This window comes from Epinephelus moara, chromosome 4, assembly GCF_006386435.1.
Source record: "Epinephelus moara isolate mb chromosome 4, YSFRI_EMoa_1.0, whole genome shotgun sequence".
Classification (NCBI taxonomy): Eukaryota; Metazoa; Chordata; class Actinopteri; order Perciformes; family Serranidae; genus Epinephelus; species Epinephelus moara.
Genome location: NC_065509.1, coordinates 7,194,237 through 7,217,399, shown reverse-complemented (window position 1 = coordinate 7,217,399; position 23,163 = coordinate 7,194,237). Strand labels below are relative to the sequence as shown.

The 23,163-nt window shown below is 39.9% G+C and overlaps 1 protein-coding gene across 3 annotated transcripts; it reads left to right on the top strand.

The window, feature by feature from the left end:
* The first annotated feature begins 813 nt into the window (after nucleotides 1-813).
* ugl (ureidoglycolate lyase) lies at nucleotides 814-16,475 on the top strand. Of its 3 annotated transcripts, none has more exons than XM_050042982.1 (15): nucleotides 814-920; nucleotides 1,407-1,535; nucleotides 1,619-1,837; nucleotides 3,849-3,939; nucleotides 4,282-4,358; nucleotides 5,325-5,435; nucleotides 5,531-5,590; nucleotides 10,551-10,707; nucleotides 10,956-11,154; nucleotides 12,708-12,786; nucleotides 12,887-12,979; nucleotides 13,789-13,861; nucleotides 13,945-14,012; nucleotides 15,126-15,250; nucleotides 16,123-16,475. In XM_050042982.1, the coding sequence occupies exons 1-15, from the start codon at nucleotides 915-917 to the stop codon at nucleotides 16,292-16,294; spliced, it is 1,659 nt and encodes a 552-aa protein (XP_049898939.1). In that variant the 5' UTR covers nucleotides 814-914; the 3' UTR covers nucleotides 16,295-16,475. The 3 variants fall into 3 exon arrangements, with proteins under 3 accessions (XP_049898939.1, XP_049898941.1, XP_049898940.1); XM_050042983.1 differs by lacking the exon at nucleotides 814-920 and adding an exon at nucleotides 1,240-1,246; XM_050042984.1 differs by lacking the exons at nucleotides 15,126-15,250; nucleotides 16,123-16,475 and adding an exon at nucleotides 14,679-15,119.
* The last annotated feature ends 6,688 nt before the right edge of the window (nucleotides 16,476-23,163 follow it).

Here is a 23,163-nt window from a genome sequence, read left to right as displayed (position 1 = left end):
TATGATATATTTTAATGCTAAAGCAGTAATTAGTTCTGATATAAATGGTCCAAGAGGCCATATATAGGCCTATATATACATATATACATATATCTTCCCATGAAAACTGGCATATTAAATTGATATTAAAACACTTTAAAACGTACACCTCTGTCGGGATCCTTCGGGAAACGGTGGAAGGCCAGGTGCGGAGTGTTCCACCGACAGTTGTTGCAGTTAATTGCACTACACTGTTTTCTTTTACTTTTTTTCTTCTCTCTCCTTGACATCTTGCATGTTGTCTGGGCGCAACAGTCCAAGCTCAACAGTCCAAAATGGCGTTAGCGCCCCTAGTGGCTGCTGGCAGAAATTCAACGGAGCTTGGCCTCTTGATATCCATGCTCTTTGGTAAAATACTCCCTGAAGGTTTGTAATAACATTTTCAGTCAAGATAAAGTGAAAGCGTTTTCAATATTTTGGACTGCAAGGTTGAAGTCTGTACACCTGATATATTTCACAAAGTTTCATATGCCAATATTTGTACATGAGCACATACACAGTAAGATAAGATACACTTTATCTGCAGGGAAAGATGCAATTTTAGTAAGAGTGCTAATAGAAAGAGTGAAACATTTATTGGCACTGTCATAAAACAAACTGATAAAAATACTATTAGAGACAATTAGATGATGAACAACTCAAATCAGGATCTGAGAAATTGCCCAGTTACGTCAGATTGATGTTACAGATTTAGATTAATGTGCTAGGACAAACAGTGTTTTAAAAACTCAAATCACAATGTAAAGAATACATACATAACTACAGGACTTTAAACTCTACATACAAAAAAAAACATCTTCCTGTTTGAACAGTGACCAAAGTAGGTCCATAACCAAAGTCCACTTCTACTGAGTGAACAGAGACCTGTCACCAGCATGTCTGTGAGTATCACCATATTATTGCAACTAGATAGAAATTATAGACAGTAAAGAATGCTGATTTTGGGTGATGGAAATGACACAACAAGAGGGGGCATTAACAGTTTGTTTGATTTGACAAACGTAAGGAATCTCCTGTAGATTAAAGTTGTCAAAATCAAAGGCTGATCAACATTTGAATCAAAGTCTTGCTTGTGCTGTAACCAGTGCGCTACCAGGACACTAATGAAACATATTCCTGAAGGATTATTCTAATTCCATACTATATTTTCTTATCTATATTGTACCACTGATTTTTTTGAGTGTTGGTATCCACCACCAGCATGTCTGTTAAACTTTTATTCACAATGCGTCTGTATGTATGTGGTAGTGATAAACTTTTTGGAACTTTTATGGGTCCTGTCTTTTTCTTAGCCCATTTCTGTGAATATGGAGATTGATAAACCCATGTCATACAGACTCTGATATGTTGACTCTTTTCGTCTGCAGGTTCCAGTCAGCATGGAGCTGTCTCCCCCTCCCTCAGGTCTAGAAGCAGAATATAAGACACTTTTCACCACAGACTGCCTTCTCTTCCTCCATGAGCTGATCTCCACATTTAATGAGGAGGTGGATCAGGTAAGACAGCTGGGAAAAAAGACTTTTTTATTTAATGCATGGAGGACTTGTTTAAGATGAGGCATCTACTGTTTTCTATTCAGGTCCTGCAGTTACGAGTGACTAGAAAAGTAAATTTGGACCTTTCGGGTGACCTGCCAAACTTTCTGGAAAGCACCACACATATCAGGAGAGACCCAGCCTGGAGGGTGCTCCCCGTACCCCCGAGGCTCCAAAGAAGACATGTGGATATTGGGGATCTGGCTCCTTGTGATACCCAGTGCTTCATCAAAGCTCTCCAGTCACCAGCGCAAGGCATACAGGTACCACCTCTGTCATTTATCTATATTACCACGAGACTAACACAATAACTGTATATTGTATGCCAACACTGTCACTCCAAAATCGTCAAATTTGGCAGCTTGGTCACGTTGTGTCATAGTTTGAAAGGGCCACTGACCAAGCTGCTGTATTTGACAAATTGTGAGGGAGAACACCCTGTGGATAATGCTGTACTGTTTGGTCATGAAAAGCTTTATTATAAATTCCAAATATGAAAATGATTTTATTGGGAGTACACTGACATGTAGCGAGTAACTTCAGTCGAAGTCATATTAAACTTAACACTTAATGTGAATCATCAATATCCTTTGATTCCAGTAAGGCATGTGGCTATGTGAGAATTACAGCATGATTATCTTATTCAGTAATATGAATTTTTTTTTAATTTATTTTGACTCCCTCCCACATACAACACATACACCTGCAGCCACAAATACTCACTGGAGCACCAAATGAGGATTAAACCACTGCTGCAAGTGTTAAACATTAAATGTTGGACAAATTTGGCCAGCTGTTGTAGGAAATTACTGTGCCTTTCAAAAAAATCCTAGTTTAAGGAGCCAAACAGCAAAATGAAGAGACAGAAAAAAACATACAACACTACAGACATACAATGACAACATGTAAGATAGGGAAGGAAAGTTAAAAACTCTTAAGGGATGGACTTACACATTGGTTTTGACACTTTTGTGGGAGTTCTAGACAATGAAAAAAAATAACACCAGCCTTGTCTTTAAATACCAAAATCTTCCTTTGTAGAATAGTTCTTTCCAAGTTTCCATACATACAGTAGGTCTACCAGTGATACATGAGGTGTCATGAGGTGTCTCATAGTGGCACTATGAGAGTGCAGACCTCTACCACGGCCAGTAGTCCAGTCTTGTATGATATGTAAATCTGCATGCAACCACTATATCTGGATATTTTCCTCAAATTATTAGAATCATGTTAAAAGAGCGCTCCAAAAGGACTACTTCTGTATGAAGTTTGAGTACATGTGTAGGCTCCCCTCACATTTACACCATATTTCACCAGGATTTGGGAAGTGAGATTTTTCATGCTCTTCAGTGTGCAAATAATAGTCTGTCGTCATTTTGTAGACCATGGAATCACATCCAAATTTCTCAGTAGAAAGCTAATATTGCAAATCCTGGTGAAATAATGTGTAACTGTCCAATCAATGTCTTCAAACAGTTGGTGAAAGAACTTTCACTTTTGAACCAATTCTGAACGTCTTTTTACATCATCATTTTTAAATGTTAAACCTCAAAATGCTCTCTGTAGGACTTTATTGTAAAAGTGGTTCTGGCTGTAGGATGACAACAACAGCCCACCAGCATCATTGAAGATACATACTTAGTTATACTAACACATTTGCAGCCGCCACTTAAAAAATAAAGACCATGTGACACATATTACAATGAGTTTGTATTTATTAAGCAACAATTTAAATAAGTCATGAAAAATGCTCTTTAAATACAATTACAGTGAAATAGAAAAATAATGCATAATTAATGCAAGGTCCCCATGATTTGTCCCTCTGGTAGGAGGAAGAAGTTTGACATAGTGGAAACCTGTAATAAAACAAGTATTTAAAAGAACTGTAATTTCACTATCCGCCCGGTGGATTGGATCTGCTCCAAAATTTAATGAGTTCATACTTGGCCCATGCTTAACCCCCCCCCCCCATCATGTTTCATGAAAAAAGGTAGAGTAGAGGTCAGTAGATTTTCTAATCCTGCTGTATTAGCTTTTATTATTCTGGGTTTTTGTTTTTTGTCTTTGCCACTTGGATGCAAAAGAACAAGCTGAAATCACACCCTTGACACCTTCTAAACAAAATGTTAAAGTAGCTTAGCTTAGCATTCAGCTCAAATCACTATCATCTATAAGCACAGCCTCACAGAGTCACTATGGCTGCAGACTCCTCGTACAGCTTTTGTGTTGTGTCACTGAAGAAAGACTCACCTGGTATTCTTTCTTTGGTTTCAGGTGGACTTTGATGATGGGAACTGCCCGACATATTACAACCAGATCAAAGGCATTCATAATGTTTATAAGGCAGTTCACAACCACCTCCCCAGTAAGTGGTTTACTTAATTCTGATGCTGATGTTGGCATTGATTCATTACTGTACATGGACAGGGGGATTTGTGTGGTTGCTAGTGTGGACAGGGGCACCATATTGTGAGGTACGCACTCTATTACATCTGTGTGCTCTCAGTCCAAAAACAGGATAGTTTATAATGTCCGGACAAGTGAGTGGAGGTTGCTTAAACATCGTGGCAGGCACAGGTAACAGAGTGCATACCTCATAAGATGGCACCTCCCACCCAAAAAAATTGATGTCAACTTCACATTCTTTAGTCCAGGTGTGACAGTCCACATCCTCTCATGTACCACACTGTCTTTCATGTGTTTACAGATGTTCCACACATATCTCAGGCTCCAGTGCTGATGCTCCGTCCTCGCGCCTGGAACATGGTGGAGCACAAAATGATGGTAGTATAACATCTGTACTTCACTTCACTCACTTTATTTACTCAGTGCAGAACTGGATCCACATCTGAAGTGGTCAAATGGAAATAAACCTACACTTTGGGGATTTAAACTCCCAATGTGTGGAGTTTGGAAATTTGACTTTTGGTGGTAGGCTAGTATGAAAAAAGAGTATTAGTGTTAGAAACCTGCAATTTTTCTACATCCTAAACTTCTGCTGTCAGAATAATTTGAAAGATGCTATCATCGCATTATAGCTGATTGTTTTCATAGAAATATGTCAAGATTTTACAACTTTTAAGCCAGTAAAATAACCATATAAGGCCTCGGCAAGTCTCTGTATTTTTTTTCCATTGGAGGAGACTTTAAAAAAGCATTCTAACTTTTAGGTAAGGTTAATTTTACAGAAAATTTCACGTAATGATTACCCCAACAAGTAGATTGACTTTTTAAAATAAATCAATAAATAATAATGATAATTTAAGAAATAAAATAATTCCCTTATTTGGTTCCTGTTGGAAATGTTCTAAGGTTGGGGCAACTCTTCATCTCAGTATTTCTTAAGCCTTGGCTACATCCCTGGCTTTTGGTTAATATTCAACAGCATATTAACAGTTGTTCACTGGTCCAGGACATAACTGTTTGATTTGCAGGAACTGACATGTTTACTTATGCTGAAACCTTTTTTTTTCTTCTTTTTTCTGATTTTTTTTTACACATTTCCTGGTTCTAACTGCTCAATGAGGATTTATTGCCTCACAGTAGGTTACATACATTACATTTACATTTATATTCATTTAAACTGAATATTAACAGACAAAATCAGCAGTTTTTTCAAAATAAATTTGGTGCTGTGATAACACATGATGGGCATTTATCTTTATTTTTGACATGCTATAGGCTAAATTAGTATATGAATAAGCATAGGAAAATAATCCATACATAAAGAGGATGTTATGTGTGTTTCAGGTGGAGGGGAGGGAGGCTCCTGGTCCTCTCTTTGACTTTGGACTCCTCATGTTTCACTGTGGAAGGACACTTTTTGAAAACAAGAGTGGACCCTTTTTCTACCTCTCAAAAGTAACACACACACACACACACACACACACACACACACACATAGATAATTTGTGTAATATGAACATAAAGCTTTAATGTTCCTCCTTGTTCCGCAGGTGGAAAGCTTCATGGAGGCCAGACTGTGGAACAAGATTTTTCTCTGGACACAACACAAGGTCTGCACGTGTGTCAGCGTTTATGCACATATCAACCATCTATTTTCCTGATCACTTTCATGTTGTATCAGTTTTCAACAAAAATACCCAGGTTTGGTTTGAGAGGAGCAGATGAAGATGATTTTGTCATCAGGAAGTGGAGGGGATAGTGTATGAAACTTGGAAGGGCTCCAAACATGTATTTTGATGTTCGTATTAATAAGTCAAACTTAACTTAAATATAACATCTTAACATGCCAAATACGCATTAGGATGGCAGAAAATTCCCTATTGACAAAGGCGTAGGCTACATTTCTGACTTCTTCAGATGTTTAGAATATTAAAGATTCCATTCCTTTGGTTGGCCACCACTTTTCGACGTAGCAACTGCGTTGGCCAATGTGGGCTTCTGTGAGTAAGTACGTTTTGGCTACGTACCTATCACCTTTCGTTGAGTTGAGTACTTTATTCAGTCCTTCACAGGAAATTACTGTGTTACAGCAGCCACATTTGAACACACATACATACATAAATAAATAAAGATAAAAAACAGAAAACGCACGCTGTCACGTATGTGTCATAAGTGCTCATTAAAAAGTTTCATTGCAGCAGGAAGAAAAGACCTTCTGCTGCGCTCTGACTTTCACCTAGGAATAATCAGTCTGTCACTGAAGGTGCTCCCTTTGATCACCCCCAGTGCATGAAGTGGATGGGAGGGATTTTTCAAGATTGCCCTCATCCTGGACAGCATCCTGTCTTCCGCCACCTGCTGGACTTATACCGCAATTGGTGCTCAGTACTGTCTAAAACAGATTTCTAAATGGAAGTTTGTCACTGGCATCAATTTTTACACTGCCAGTCACATGAATATGGTGTATGTAAGTGTTGAGTCAGAATTTTTTTAGTTCCTACGTTCCCTGAAGGCACTGTCACTCAAGATTCCACACCCCTCTCAGTTGATGCCACGCCCCCCACGCCACATCAGGGTCAAAAGTCTGAAACTCAAAAAACAGATTTGAAACTGAAAAAAAAAAAAAGATTTGAAAGTGAAAAAATAAGATTTGAAACTGTAAAAAAATAAGATCTGAATCTGAAAAGATGAAACATGCAACTGAAAAAAATAAAACCTCAAATGTTAAAATATATATGGAAGTGAAAAGTGAAAATAAATTATTCATTCAAAAGAATTACCAAAGTGAATCAAAATTATATTTAACCTGAAAAAACGTTTCATACACTTATTTTTATTTTGAATACACTGTTGTATTTTTCAAAATTCAAGATCAACACATGAATTTTCAGTTTCAAATTTTATTTTTTCAAGTACAAAACATTTGACCCTAATGTAGCTCCACAGCAAACAATTTACATATTTCTGTACTAATTTTTAGCTCCATGTAAGGTGAAAAAGCGTGATGTTCCTCAGCTAATACTCTGGAGTTCTACCAAGTGAAACATGGTGCTGAATTCAGCAGCAGACCACAGTAATATCAGTAATATAAAGTAGTAGTTAAACAAATAACCTCAGACATTCATTATATGATTTGAAAGAATTAACACAAATCAGTAAACACTCAGAATAGATGACTGAACACTATGCCCTATGTACTCTAATTTAATTCTGCCATCTAGTGGACACTAACAATGCAGACCGAATACTATTTAAATGTATTATTTTATCAGTTTCCCCTCCAAAACTGGTGAAATGGTTGCACCCAATATTAAACCTCTTTAGAGTTCAGAGATGTACTTGTTAACAGAGCATTTTCTGTTCTTAATGTGCATTTGACGAACGAGACAAACAAGGGATTGTGCCTTCAAAACCAGGTAGTTTAAGCCTTGTAGTAAGCAACAAGTTTAAGCATGAACTTTTCCTAACCATAACCAAGTGTTTTTTGTGCCTAAACCTAATTACGTGTTAACCACAGCATTGTTGAAACATATCCGCAACATAATAACATGCAAATGTAATGTGTCCGTGGTTCAACGTACAATGGCGACATTTTTTCTGGCGATATGTTAGATTTTTTTTGCCAGCGTTGGGTCAAAGGAGCATTAGGGCCGCTGAGTTTTAAGAATCAAAAGAATCAAGTTATACTATTATGAGAAAAATACAAGTGGAAATGTAAACAGGTGAGAGCAGTCTGTCAGTGGAATGCGCTGTAGTTATTTTTTACCAATTAGCACCTTATTATTAGAGAATTCTGAATAGACATGAAAGCAATTACCTGAAATATGACTCACTTAATCAGAGTTGCTGTGAGACAGTCACTTCCTCCAGACCAAGATCAAAACACAACTTCATGCATGAGTAAATGACTAAAGCCTGGTCGACTTTACCACTCTCAGGAAATGACATGAAAGGTAGCCAGAGTTAACTATTGTAGTAGCTGTGCACTGAGTGAATGTCTAACCCAGTCGCCAAAATAAATGTTTGGATTGTGAGCATCTGCAAACCACAGATCTGTTACATTTGTACGTTTCATATGTAGGCGATATGTTAAAACTTGACATTTCTTGATTTCAGTTTATGTCGTGATAATGTTGTGGATACCATTTGGTTAGGTTTAGGCACAAAAAACACTTGCTTAGGGTCAGAAAGAGATCATGTCTTAGCTTAAAATACCTGGTTTGGTCGCCACAAACGCAGCTCGACATGTTCCAACCTGTTGTTAAAAATGCCTGCTTTTGTAGGTCTCCAACAGCAGTCTGCTACTTGACAGCAACCCGCCGTCCCCTGCTCCTTCTGATGACAAAGTCAGCTCATATACATGTAATCTGAACTGTCACACATATGAAAAATACAAATGTAACATATCCATGGTTTGCAGAAACTTACAATACCAACAATTTATCCTGGTGACTGGGCTGGAATAGGTTGCTGGAAAGTAGTTACAGGCAACATTTTGTTCTTGAAGCGACCTTTTTATCCTAATCATGTATTTTGTCAAAATATTACCACTTCATTCTTGTGAAATTACAGCTGTAGCCTCAAAATGTTCTGACTTTTTTTGTCTTACTTTATTCTCAAAATCCCAGGTCACAGTGTCATAGTGTACACTGTAGAGTGCATGCAGAGCCCTCCGGTGTTCACAAGGTGCACTTGCACCCCAAATTTAAAAAACAAAACAAAAAGTTTTAAGTTAAAGATCTAAGGCTTTTTTTATGCACTCAGTAGACATACTTCTCTTAAATGATGATGACAAGAAATATAACTGTTGAGTGTATGCAAAAATCTTAGATCTTTAACATAAACCTGTGAAAAATGGGAGCAAAAACAAAAGTGCTGCATTTCAATTTTTGTCACATCCAACAACCTTAAGGGGGAAATACAGCCATTTTCAAAATTCATACATGTTTTTCCAAAAATATAAGATAACAGGACTAACTCTCCTTAAAACAAAAACTATAGTGTGCTAAAATTAAAACCTGTGATGTCATAGGGTATAAAGTCTGCAGCTGCCATAGACAATGACTAGTGAAAGATGTTCTGGATCAGTAGTTCCCAACTGGTCCAGCCACAGACACCAGATTTCTCCTTAGTCATTAGTTCAAAGTCCACACAGTTTAATATATTCAGTGTCCTACTTGTGTTTGGCCATGTCATCGAGTTAGTTTGCTGTCTCTGTCAAGTAGCTGTCCGTTAGTCACTTACTCTACAGCAGGAAACGGCACTTCAAAATAAAAGCTCTACACCGTTCTTAAAAATCAAGTGTTTTTTACAAACTTGACACGTTCGCGAGTCATTTGCAGTACATTCAGAATGGACCCACCACGACCCACAAGTTGGGAACCACCGTTCTAGATGACACTGAGAGCAGCCAAGGGAATGTTCTCAGTATATGGGTACATTTCCTGTTTCATGACTGAGAACTTGATAATATCATAAAGCTCATTTGGGTATTAAAAAGGAAACAAACACACAGACTCCAGTTCAGTGTCTATGAAGCAGCTCCAGATTTTATACTTGGCTTTAAACTTGTGATGTATACTTTATACATCACAAGTTTGAGACTTACTTCTCTGGTTCCTGGCTTTGATAGAGAGAAGCTCATGTGCACAGATATCATTTTTACTTAAGATGAAAACATAACATAACTTAACATAAAAAAAACATATTGGAATTCTTAATTTAGGTGGTGTTCCCCTTTAAGGCTACACCTTCTTATTTACATACATTTAGAGAAGCTGAATTGTAAATGGAAGAGTGACTGATTTTCCTGTATATCAGATGTTTTTAATTGAAGTTTCACTTTTGCATCTCTGCTTGGGCTTTTTTATTGCAGGTTTATCACATGAATTTTACTTTCCATTTTCAAATGTCGGTTTCATGAAATCAATCAGTCATTTGTAATCCCCTTTTTTAAAATTTATTTAGCCCCTTTTCCACTGCACAAAAAAACTAATTAACTACACACTAACATCTGGCTTTTTAATGTAATGGGAAAGGTAACAGTCAGCATTGACTGTAATTGACAGCATGACAGTAGTCAATAGTTTTTATTGGCTCCAGTTCCAATCAGCAGTGATGGAAACACAACATACCTGTGAACCCACTAATTTTAGCCCTTTAACTAGCGACATGCAAATACGCGCCACCACAAAATACTGTCCTTCTCTGCCCAAGCAGCGCTCAAACACTGATCCAAATAAGTCTGCACCGAGTTTGAAAGAGAGACTGAACATGTAAGAGATATTAAATATTTTTATATAAGAGAAGTTTTCACAGGCCTCCATACTGCTATCTACTCTTTACTAACCTCTTTTCTGGCCTGTCTGGGATGTCAAACATGGCACACCAAAACCCCAGGTTTTCCTCTGTTTAAAATAAACCTGTGCACACGTGCTAAATTTGGTGGAAAAGGGGTATTTTTAACTTGGCATTTTATGCCAGTAGTAGTATCAAAATAATATGTGAAATGGTACGTCATAGTTGTACCTAAATGAATTTGTGTGTGTACGTGTGTGTCATTGTGTTTAGTTGGGCCTTCCACTGGGCAGCATCAAGGCAACGGTGCTAATTGAAAATGTATTGGCATCATTTGAGATGGAGGAGATTCTCTATGAGCTGCGGGATCATTCAGCAGGACTCAACTGTGGCATCTGGGATTATTCAGCCTCCTTTGTCAATAAGTTTGGTGAGCCAAAGCTTCTGGGTTGTATCTGCTTCTGACATCTCTGTGAACCCTGTGTTTTATACTCTAAACCCAATCATTGCCTCAGGAAAGGTCTAGTGCCAAATGACAATTAGGGTTCATAGACTAGGTATGATGGTGTGTATTTATTATGAATAACTTTTTACAATAGAAAATGTGTACATAAAAGCTATGGGGAAAAAGGTTACCCCTGTCTCACTGAAGTCAAGAGGTCATGTTTTTTTCACTAGGTCACCGCCAAGCCTTCCTGCTGCCTGACCGCAGTAAATATGTCAACATGGAGAAGCGTTTTCTGCGCACCTACATGGACCTGTTGGTTCAGACGTGTCATCGTAGGGGAGCGCTGGCCACAGGAGGCATGGCTGCCCTGCTGCTGCCTCAGGACCCACTCAGTGACTCCCACAAGAGAGTGTTGGCTACTGTCACCAGGTCGGAACATCACTGTTCATCACATACATGTCCATGAGAGTGAATGAGAAAAGCATTGCATTGCAGAAAATGTAAACTCACTGATGAATTTACTGAGGTTGCGCTTTCTGTCACAGAGCTATTATCCTTGTCACTGCACATCAACATAGTCTCACAAATTAAACTGCCTCTCTGGTTATCCAGGCATGTGGCAAAGACATTCATGGGAACAACATGACTAAAAGCCACATGACCAGTCATTAGTCAAAGAAGAATACAAAATTACTGGAGGGAATGATATACATATTAATCAGTATGTAGGAAGGCTAGTAATCAGCGCTTTAACCTACATCATGTTTTGATAACAGCTGAATGGGAGTTTCAAAGAAGGCAGATGGACCTGCCCTTTAACAATCTAATAGTGTAACACAATATGAAAAATATACAACAATCAGCCAAAACATTAAAACCACTGGCAGATGAAGTGGATAACACTCATTATCTCATTACAATGCAATGTTCTGCCGAGAAACCTTGGGTCCTGGCATCGCACCACCCACCCAAACACTGTTATAATCCAAGTACACCCTCTAATGGCAACGGCTCTTCCCAGTGGCCGTGACCCCCCCAGCAGGACTATGTGCCATGCAACATCACAATAACTGCTCAGGAATGGCCAAAGGAACATAGCAAAGAGCTCAAGGCGTCGATTTGACCTCCAAATTCCCCAGATCCCAATCTGATCAAGCATCTGTTGGATGTGCCGATACCTAACCTCACAACCCACAGAACTCAAAGGTCGACAGATCAGAGCCAAGTCCGAGCCCAAGAGGTCCCACCATGGATTGGGGTTACCTCTGTGGTACCACCATGTCCCACGAATGCTCGCTCAGGTTGGGATCTGGGGAAATTGGAAGCCAGGTTGATGCCTCAAGCTTTTTGTCACATTCCTCAGGCCATTCCTGAGCTGTTTTTGGGGTGTGGCAGGGCGCAGGGTGCACTCCCTGATGGCCACTCCCATCAGGAAGTGCTGTTGTTATGAGATGTACTTGGTCTGCAACAGTGTTTTGGTGGGTGAAGCATGTGAGGTGGCATCCAAATGAATGGTCCCAAGGTTTCCCCGCAGAACATTAACAGTTTTAATGTTTGGGCTGATCGGTTTTATTACAGTTCCAGGGTATATGTGACTGCAAATTGAGTTCTTTTACTTTTGATACTTTAGATACATTTTTATCTGATAATACTTTTTAACTTTTAATTAAGTAGGGTGCAGGACTTCTATTTGTAATGGATTACCATTGCACTTAGTACTCAGTATGACCTGTTTAGGTCAAACTGAGGCTCATTTTCAATGAACATTCTCAAGTATTTCATTTGTCCCAAGACATCTGATTAAGTTATTGCTACGTTGTAACGTAATTAATGAACCACAGAGTATACAGTATCATCAACGTACATGTACACTGGTGATGTCTGTATTCTATGCTGAGTTGTCAGATGTCATTGTCACAGTGCCCGCATTTTTAAACTGAAATATGACAACTGCTCTGACACTGTTTTCTCCCACCTGTCAGACTGAAGTTGCTGGAGATCAATGCAGGTGTGGACGGTTTCATGGTTTATGATCTGAGCTTGATTGAGCCCATGCAGAAAGTAAGCACTGGACTATGAGCCATAAAAAGGGTTCTATACATACAGAGTGGCTAATAATGACTTACGTTTTCTGTTTATGGTAATTCCTCACCTCTTCCAGCTCTTCAAGCTCCACACTGAAGGGGATAACCAGCTTCACCAGCTTCGAAATGACATCACCGTAACTCCTGACGACCTGCTGTCCATGCCTTCGGTCAGATGCTCGGTTGTCTCAGAAATTAACCGCATAATTAACCACATATTGTTTGCTTATGAGCCTTTGAGTTTTGGGCTGCCACATTAATTGTCTCTCGCAAAGAATGACTCCATGCCTTACTGTGAATGATTCAAGTATGTTGCTGCAATTTATTCATAGATTAAAACTAAACAAAATCATTTCAAACTTGTCCATGTTTGCAAGCGACTAAAGGCTCAGACCTACCCCCCACATTGAACAGACATGGACGCAGTTCTAAGTATAGTACAAATGACAGTCAACTTCAGCCCCCGGCAGTAAATGGGAGGGCTGAGAGTTGAGCTTACCATCCGCCTACCGCCTATATTGGGTGAAAGTGAAACTAAATGATGCTGTTGGGTCTAGAGTGATTGTCTGTCAAATATCCAACTTAAAACTAACTTCAGTACGGTGTGACTGGCTTGAAAGCAATGTTTTGGACTGGACTGTTGTGCAGGAGCAAGAGACTGGAGCATATGCAGTTCGCATGCTTGCTATGTCCAAAGTCCCACGTGCCTCCAGATCAGCTTCATTGCACCTTGTTATAGAATCTCCAACCCTGTTGAAGTCTACTGCAGGGATGAACACCATTATTCCAAAACATGTTCCCTCATTTAGCGTTGTGATTGCTTTTGTTGATAAAAGAACTCAACATTTTCATACATGTGATACAGTCTGATAGGATGACGATATTATTTTGACCTTAATAGCCTTATGTTAAAGAACAGGATATGCTGTATTAGTCTCTAGTAATGAATTATTTTTGGGTGTTTTTTGTTTTTCCCCAGGGAGGAGTCACACTTTATGGTTTAAAACACAACATTTCAGTTGGTGTCCTCTTCATTAATGCTTGGCTATCAGGTGTGTACACTCACATGTTATTAGAGGAGAAGTGAGGATGAAGTCATATTGCACAGACCGTTAAAACATGTTCTGTTTCCCAGGTATAGGCCACTTTTTCTACAGAGGCCAGGTCGAAGATTCAGCCACAGCAGAGATTTCCAGATCACAGGTGGGTTTAGGATCTCATGATCCAACTTCAGCAGCCATCCCTGTGGGGCATCACTTACTGCAAACTGGAAAGTACAGAGTGTGTGCCTCCTAAGTCCTATAAATATATATTTTTAATATTAGGAAATGTTTAAATTGTTTCAGTCTGAGTCAGAATCCTGACCACTGAGATACAGAAATATGCAGAACTTTAAGCCTTAATAAAATGTAAACAGGTGAGTTATATAAAAATTCACACACACACACACACACACACACACACACACACACACACACACACACTACCACCACCACTACTACCTGTACAGTTGTCCTGAATATTGAAATTAGCTCTAGAGACCAAAACAAGGATTTATACCAGGCTGTAAACATGTTTATTTCTACTGTAAAGTTAGGCATTTTAACATGGGGCTCTATGGGGACTGACTTGCTCTTGGAGGCAGCCTCACGTGGCCAATTAAGGAACTGCATTTTTTTGGCACTAATGCATTGGCCTCAATTTTCATTTCCAGATTTTGTGGCTTGTTTGAAGCACAATGTCTGCCTGCTGGTGGCACTAGATTAAAAGTCAGAGGATCACCAGTCATTACAAATCATCTTCTGGGGACCATGAATGTCTGTACAAAATGTAAAATAAATCTATCCAACAGTTGTGTCTGTATTTCAGTCTGAAAGTGCTGGGCTGACTGACTGACCAACCAACCGTACCAACACTGCAATCCATGGGGTGATCTGTTGTGACTGACAGTGGCCTACAGCACACAAGCACACAACCCACCAATGACATCACATGATTCAAATGTTGCTACATCCTGATTGTTATGTGACATCATGTTTTTCAAAAAGAGCCCTGCCCACTTCGAATCAGTAAAAAGAGCACAGACAGAAATTACTTGAGAAGAGATTTGGAATTATCAAAAGTGTTCTAACCTTTTTTTCAATCGAAATATGAAACCCTTTTTATTAAATGTAAAGATTAAGAGAAAACATTCACTCATAGTTTCTTGTTAACCAGCATTTGACCCTTAAGTATGAATAACCTGGCATTATACTCTGTGTGTGTGTGTGTGTGTGTGTGTGTGTGTGTGTGTGTATGTGTGTGAGTGTCTGTCAGGTGTGGCAGTGGATCCGTCATCAGACTCAGCTGGAGGATGACAGCAGGGTGGTGAGCAAGCGGTTGGTGACTGACCTCACCAAGGAGGTCATGATGGAGCTCAGGGCTTCCTGTCACATTGTTGGGTAGGCAGACACTCCTTCAGAACACCTTAAAGCTATTGTTGGCAACTTTTATGGCAAAAACCTTTTGCCATCCATCCATCCATTCATCCATTGTCTACCGCTTGTCCGAAGCTGGGTTGCAGAGGCAGCAGGCTGAGTTAAGTATTCCAGACGTCACTCTCCCCAGCAACGCTTTCCATCTCCTCCTGGGGCATCCTGAGGCGTTCCCAGGCCAGACAAAATATGTAATCCCTCCAGCGTTTTTGGGGTCTGCCCTGGGGCCCCAGAAGGCATCCTGATCAGACGCCCGAACCACCTCAACTGACCCTTTTTGACACAAAGGAGCAGCGGCTCTCTCCGGATGTCCAAGCTCCTCACCCTATCTCTAAGGCTAAGCCCAGCCACCCTTCGGAGGAAACTCATTCTGGTCTTTTTGTCATATTTTCTGAAACTGTCACTGCCTCCACGGTGTATTTCATGTACCTTTGCCTCTTCATATTGCTTATAATGGCATTTGCATTCGCACGTGAACGAAAAACAACCAATCAGAGCTGAGGAGTCTCTAACACAGCTGACAATCATGTCAGTTACTGCTCCTGAACTGCGGTCAATGTGTCAAACTAGGCAGCACTGACCAAATATGAATCAGGATTCTGTTACTGCATTGCCTATTTCTGCATAGCTTCTTGTAAGCTAAAGAAAGTACATTGTGTCTCTGCTGCCCTGCTGGCGAGAAAAAGGAAAAGAAAAAAAAAGAACAAAAGTGCAGCTGAAATGTTAATGGTTTACAAAAAAAGATTAACCTAGTTATCACTGGATGTATCTGTATCACTGGAGAATAGTCTGTGGTATCTGCACTGTGGCTCAGGTGTTTCTCTCTCTGTCTTCTTCAGGGCTAAACAGAGGTTACATACAGCAGCTGACATCTTCCTGGAGGTGGTCCTAAAGAGAGATTTCCCAGAGTTCATCACCACCTACTTGAATCAGGAGCACACCTTTCTCAGCTCCCAGAGGGCTGGACAGGTGGAGGCTCTTGATGAAGACACACCCCAATCCAAAATGTGAGGGTTCAGCTGGGAGACTGCTTCCTGTTCTTACCGCATCAATCTCTGCACATACAGTATCACACTTTGAGGACTTCACTTGGAAATTACAAAGGACATTATTTTTGGCTATAAAGCCTTAATCAGTCAGTTAAAGAAAATAAGATGAATCGATAATAAATAAAGCTTAGTTGTGGCCATCAGAGGTGGAAAAAGTACTGAAAAATTCTACTCAAGTAAAAGTACCTTTACTTTGATGAAATTCTACTTAAGTACAAGTAAAGCTACCCATCTAAAAATCCGCTCAAGTAAAAGTAAAAAGTAGTTGGTTTAAAATGTACTTAAAGTAGAAGTTACTTAATTACTTCCAACAACTTGATGGGGGTCAGTCCTATGCAGTGCAAAAATGGGTCATACTGTAAATCCAATCCAAAAACTGGTTATTTTTCTATGATGAACCATAGAATTCAATTACATTTAGGGCTGCACAGTATCATTAGAGCATCACCATTGCAATGCGTTCTTGTGCAATAGTCACATTGTGAGTTCATCATATCAATATAATATTAGTCAAAGGCAATATGCCATACTTATTTTGCTGGTTAATACTTTAGGTTGTGAAGTTCTTAATTTCCAGTTTGATTGTAAAATATATATTTCATGCAAATACAGCCTTTCCAAATCTCAAATGATGACTTCTTTCCAAATAGAGCTATTCAAGTTATTGCAATACACTGTATATTGCAATACATATCGCAGTATACAAAATCGTCCATTGTCAGTTTCGTCTAATATTGCGCAGCCCTCATTCATTTTGACTCACCAACACAACTGTTAGACTGATGATACACAGAGCAACTTTTTGAGCAATGTTGTTGAGCATTATTCTCAGGGATGCAGACAGAGAGCTTGTCGAAGCAAAGTTCTCAATATTAAAATACACCAACACTAATTTGGAAGAAGAGTGTGTATTCCAAAACAGAACAAATCCATTGAGCAACAGTGTTTCCCCTATATGCAACTAGCAGCGTGGTGCTTTTTTGCTCTTTAGAAACCACCGTTATATTAGTTGGTGCTACGGACGCTTCATATCCAGGTCAATTCACACACTTGTGAGTAAAGCATATAAGAGGAGAGGAGAGGGCTCCGTCTGATCTCTTCATAAACTTAAGTTATATTATTTTGAGCAACAGACCATGGGTGCATATCTGATGACAAGTTTGGGGGGACACACAATCAGTTGTGATTTTTTTTTTTTAATTGCAGGCGTGCAAATCATGCCCACAGAGCGCTTGAGATTGCCAGCATATTTCATGATTTCATAGAGGCTCATCACCAGAGTTGGGTATAACCAACTACTTTTTGCAGTAACGAGTAACCTAACGTGTTAGTTTGCTGTTTGAGTAATGAAATACTTGAGTACATTTTCTACAAGCCATCAGTTACTTCCGTTACTTTTAGAACGCTGGTCCTTCAGCTCCGAAACAGCAACGACTGTCTTTTGGTTCTAATAATGGAGATAACGTTAAACTTCAGTCCGAAAGAAGTTATGAAGCTTGTGGCTCGCTACGTGGTAGAAGAAATGCTGCCGTTGTCTACGGTGGAGTCTAAAAAAAGGTGGAGGAGGACTCACTGACAGACAGGTCAGACTCAGGACTTGCATTATGCCTGGTACACACTACACGACTTTTCTGCCCGTTCTGAAAGTCACTATGTCACATTACACGATTGTGGAGTCATAAAATCGTGCCGTGACTTGGCCGACAGACATGACACACTGCACGATGGTACTCACCAATTATCCCTGGTCGTCTTTCATGACATGTGTGATGTCATCGGGTTATTCTTGTCCTATTTTTATTACTTTTACTTCTTCTATTACTTTCTGAGTCACTGTATCTGTTCATGTGCCAGCCAAAATGTTGTTGTAGTCACCTAAAAGCGTCAGCAGATGGCAGGAGCTACATTTGAAGTACCGTAGGCAAACATTCAAGCTACTGTATCCTCCACAACCAAAGTTCTTACAAATATTTCACAATAAAAGCCTATTTACAAAATGAAGGGATTCTCTCAGCCGAGATTATAAGGGGCTTTTAATTTGAAAATCAGGAAGTGTTGAGTTTGAAATGACGATGCAATGTGTTAACTTTATGAAGACAATGGGAGCAGATATAAAGTAAAAAAGGGAAAAATGCCAGCACTCACCAATGTCCTTTTGGTAAATTTAATAAACCAACTTGGGTGGCAGTACCAGAAACACAGACGTTTCGACAGAAAGTCTTCTTCAGTGTGTAACACAGGTTACAGAAGTGGCGTTTAAGTACGCTCGAAGCAATCAGAGCAGGTGTGTGGAAAGACACTTTACACTTACTTACAATGTAGTGCCAACTCACAGGCAAAGAATAAACACAATAACAATACAACAATCTTAAACAAGTGTGTCACTGCAAAATAGCAGTAGATAACCCAAAAATAGATATACATATGCATGATAAGTTCTGCTCGTACAAAAAAGGCACTGTGAACAACAGTAAAATGTGTGTGCTTAAGGGGGCAGATAAAGTACCCAATTTTCGGATAACAATCAGATCATAAGTTTACAGGAAAAGACTTACATAGAGTTATTGAGTAACTGTCCCTCTATTACCCAACAGATCACAAGTGCATATATAGAAAAGCACTGAGAAAAGCAACGGTGTGTGTATAAAGGGGCAGAGTATGTACCCATTCTCAATCCACAATCAGATCATAACTGCGCAGAAAAAAACTTACAAGAAGTCACTGAGTAACTGTCCCTTAATTAGCAATCAGTGGTTTGACTTCTTCTACTCCCTGAAATCTTAAAGAGCAAACATCGTGACCTGCTGCAGTGAAGTGTCTTGCTACAGAAGATTTTTCGTCTTTGGTTCTGATGTTGCTTTTGTGTTCAGAGATACGGGTCTTAAGCTCTCTTTTAGTCTTACCGACATAGCATAAGCCACAAGGGCATTTCAACAGATACACAACAAACTTGGATTTGCACGAAATTCTACCTTTAACTTTAAACTTTTTACCTGAGTGGGGATGTGTAAACGTATCACCCTTAATCATGGCATTACACTGAATGCAACTGTGGCAAGGAAAATTGCTGACAGGTGAAAGGGACAAAAAATGTTGGGGCCGAACATAACAATCAGCTCTAACTAATAGATCTCTCAAATTAGCAGCACGCTTCTGAGCGAAAATAGGAGTGTTCTTAAAAATATGGCCTACATTCGGATCGCTAGCCAGAATGTGCCAGTGTCTCTTAATACAGTTTTTAACATCATAGGACAAATCAGAAAAAGTAAGCGCACAGACCAGGTTTGAGGTCTTGGAGGAGGATGGTTTAAGTGTTAATAAAGTTTTCCTATCAATCTTTCTCACTCTCTGGAGGCAGTTGTCAAGAATGTTCTTATCATAGCCTTTAGCACTAAAGTGGGCACATAAATCAACCGCCTGCTCTTCAAAGGCAGAATCAGTACTACAAATTCTCCTGACTCTAAGTAACTGGCTATAAGGTAAGCCTTTCTTGAGGCCCGGAGGATGGTAACTGGAAAAGTCAAGAAAGCTGTTAGTGTCCATTTTCTTTCTATGAACTTTGGTCTCCAGGCGTCCCCCTTTGCTAACACAAACATCTAAGAAGGAGACAGAGTCATAACTATACTCCAAAGAAAATTTGATAGAAGGCATCCTGGAATTAACATGTTTTTTAAAACATTCAAGTTGTTCTAGTGTACCAGAAAAAATAAAAAACACATCATCAATGTAGCGGTACCAACACTTCAGGAAAGGAAGAAACGGGTTGTTATGGTAAACAAAGTCCTCTTCAAATTTACCCATGAATAGATTTGCATAGTTTGGAGAGCAAGAACTGCCCATGCTAACACCATGACACTGTAAGTAAAAAGAATCTTCAAACTTAAAATAGTTTTTACTCAAAGTGAGTTCAGACATCTTTAACAAAAAATCAGTAGGGGGAGTGAGGACTTCCCTTCGACTCGTGACATCCATAGTGCAAAGAAAGTCACTGTCTTCAATATTTTGTACAGAGTCCGTTTTGTTCAAAAAATCAGTGGTGTCTTTAAGGAACGAAGGAAGTTGGAAAACTAGTGTTTTAATATGCAAATCAATATATTGAGATAAAGGTTCAGTCAAAGATTGTGTACCAGCTACTATAGGTCGTCCAGGCACAGGTTCCACACAACTTTTGTGAATCTTGGGGAGTGTATAAAAAATAGGATGTACTGGGTGTCTTTGAAACAGAAAATTATGTTCATTTTGAGAGATAAGAGAGTCATTTAAAGCCTTGCTTAAGAAAGAGTCCACTTCTCCCAGAAATTTCACAGTGGGGTCATAGGTCAGAGGAGTATAAAATTGTCTATTGTCAAGTTGTCTCAAAATTTCATCTCTATATGCTTCTTTGCTTTGAAGGACTATCGCTCCTCCTTTATCCGCTTTGCGAACAACAACAGAAGTGTCATTGGATAAGTCAGTAAGAGCTTGTTTTTCTTGAGGACTAATGTTGGAGTACAGTCTTACTTTGTCTTTTTCGTGAACTAGAGAGGACACCTCCTGTTCCACAAGTCTGCAAAATGTGGTAACTGAAGGGTTAGGGGCAGGTGGGACAAAAGTGCTCCTCACTCTCAGTCTATGAGGCCCAGTGGCCTCAGTGAGTTCAGGCTCCACGTCAAAAGTCTGTGGTGAGAGAGACGGCAGGTTAGAAGGTACCCTTATCGAAAAAAGCTCTCAACTTAACAGACCTTAAAAATTTAAACATTTCAATCCTAGTTTTAAATGAATCAGCTTTTTTTACAGGGAACAAAAGACAGACCTTTAGAGAGGACAGCCACCTCGTGTTCTGACAGGGGCCTGCTAGAAAGGTTAATGACGTTTAAGTCACACTCTGGGTCCCTCCGGTGTGACCGGTGCCGCCTGCCGCCCCGCCTGGTAGCCTGTCTCTTGCCGCCTTCCTGGTCAGGTACCTGGCTGGGGGTGCTTCTAAAAAACGTCGCCGTCTCCTGGTGTCCGCTGTCGGGCGTTCGTTGCCCGACTCCCCCATAGAAGGCTCACTGGAGGCCATGAAGTCGTCACGGCGGCGCCAATGGCGATGAGCAGTGTAGCCTTTTGAAGACAACCAGGGGTACACACGGCCGTTTTTATAGAGTCCGCAGCAACGTAGGATGAGGAAAGCACATCTTCTTGCGGGAACAAGCTCAAAATGCTGTCAGAGTCGGAGTCTGAAAAAGCGAGTGTAGTGGCCCTCGCTTCTGTGAGTTGGTCAATTTCCTGGTATCCCGCCATGTTGTCCAAGTGGCGAGGTGCCTCACTCACCAAAGTTCAAAATCACGTAGGAAAGAAGCAAGCACTCTCAAAATAAATCCCCTCGAAAGGTGCACGGCCAAAAACAGCGAAAAAGGGAAAAATGCCAGCACTCACCAATGTCCTTTTGGTAAATTTAATAAACCAACTTGGGTGGCAGTACCAGAAACACAGATGTTTTGACAGAAAGTGTGTAACACAGGTTACAGAAGTGGCGTTTAAGTAGTAATAAATAAAGCTTAGTTGTGGCCATCAGAGGTGGAAAAAGTACTGAAAAATTCTTGATGATTTGATGAAATTCTACTTAAGTACAAGTAAAGCTACCCATCTAAAAATCTGCTCAAGTAAAAGTAAAAAGTAGTTGGTTTAAAATGTACTTAAAGTAGAAGTTACTTAATTACTTCCAACAAATACTACAGTACATTTTCTACAAGCCATACTTCCGTTACATTTAGAGAGCTGGTCCTTCAACTCCGAAACAGCAACGACTGTCTTTTGGTTCTAATAACGGAGATAACGTTAAACCTATCAGTCCGAAAGAAGCCACGGAGCTTGTGGCTCGCTACGTGGGTCGGAGAAATGCTGCCGTTGTCTACGGTGGAGTCTAAAAAAAGGTGGAGGAGGACTCGCTGACAGACAGGTCAGACTCAGCGCTTGCATTATGCCTGGTTTACACTACACGACTTTTCTGCCCATTCTGAAAGTCACTATGTCACATTACACGATTGTGGAGTCATAAAATCGTGCCGTGACTTGCACGATGGTACTCACCAATTATCCCTGGTCGTCTTTCACGACGTGTGTGATGTCATTGGGTTATTCTTGTCCTATTTTTATTACTTTTACTTCTTCTATTACTTTCTGAGTCACTGTGTCTGTTCACGTGCCAGCCAAAATGTTGTTGTAGTCACCTAAAAGCGTCAGCAGATGGCAGGAGCTACATTTGAAGCGCCATATGTAAACTATCAAGCTACTGTATCTTCCACAACCAAAGTTCTATATTTCACAATAAAAGCCTATTTAGAAAATGAAGGGATTCTCTCAGCAGAGGTTATAAGGGGCTTTTAATTTGAAGGAAAATCAGGAAGTGTTGAGTTTGAAATGACGATGCAATGTGTTAACTTTATGAAGACAATGGGATATAAATTAAAAATATAAACACACAGAGGGATTAATAAATAACGGACCGTCTATAATGTAGTTTGTTTCAAATGAAGCTGGGAGCCTCTGCAGTTGTGGTGAGTAAAAGCCCCGCCGCTATTTGTTAATGTTATTACTTTATGTTAGGCTGACCAAACGTCCTCTTTTGCCCAGACATGTCCACTTTTCACGTCCTGTCCGGGGCGTCCGGGGGGGTTTTATAAACTGATGATAATGTCCGGTTTTCCGTGTGTTTGTGTGTGTGTGTGTGTGTGTGTGTGTGTGTGTTAGAGTGCGGCACAGGCAGCATATTTCTGTCCGAACCCGAACCGAGCCCGACATTATTTAATGACCAAAGCACTGAGTTTGTGTCACACAGTGGTTACAGGCTATTTAACAGGCCGGGCGTGC

Bases quoted from the DNA above. Each gene is read 5' to 3' on its own strand.
- ugl (XM_050042982.1), top strand. The intron at 10,708-10,955 runs GTGAGCCAAAGC...TTTTTTCACTAG, and splicing joins CTCCTTTGTCAATAAGTTTG to GTCACCGCCAAGCCTTCCTG. The intron at 12,980-13,788 runs GTCAGATGCTCG...GTTTTTCCCCAG, and splicing joins ACCTGCTGTCCATGCCTTCG to GGAGGAGTCACACTTTATGG.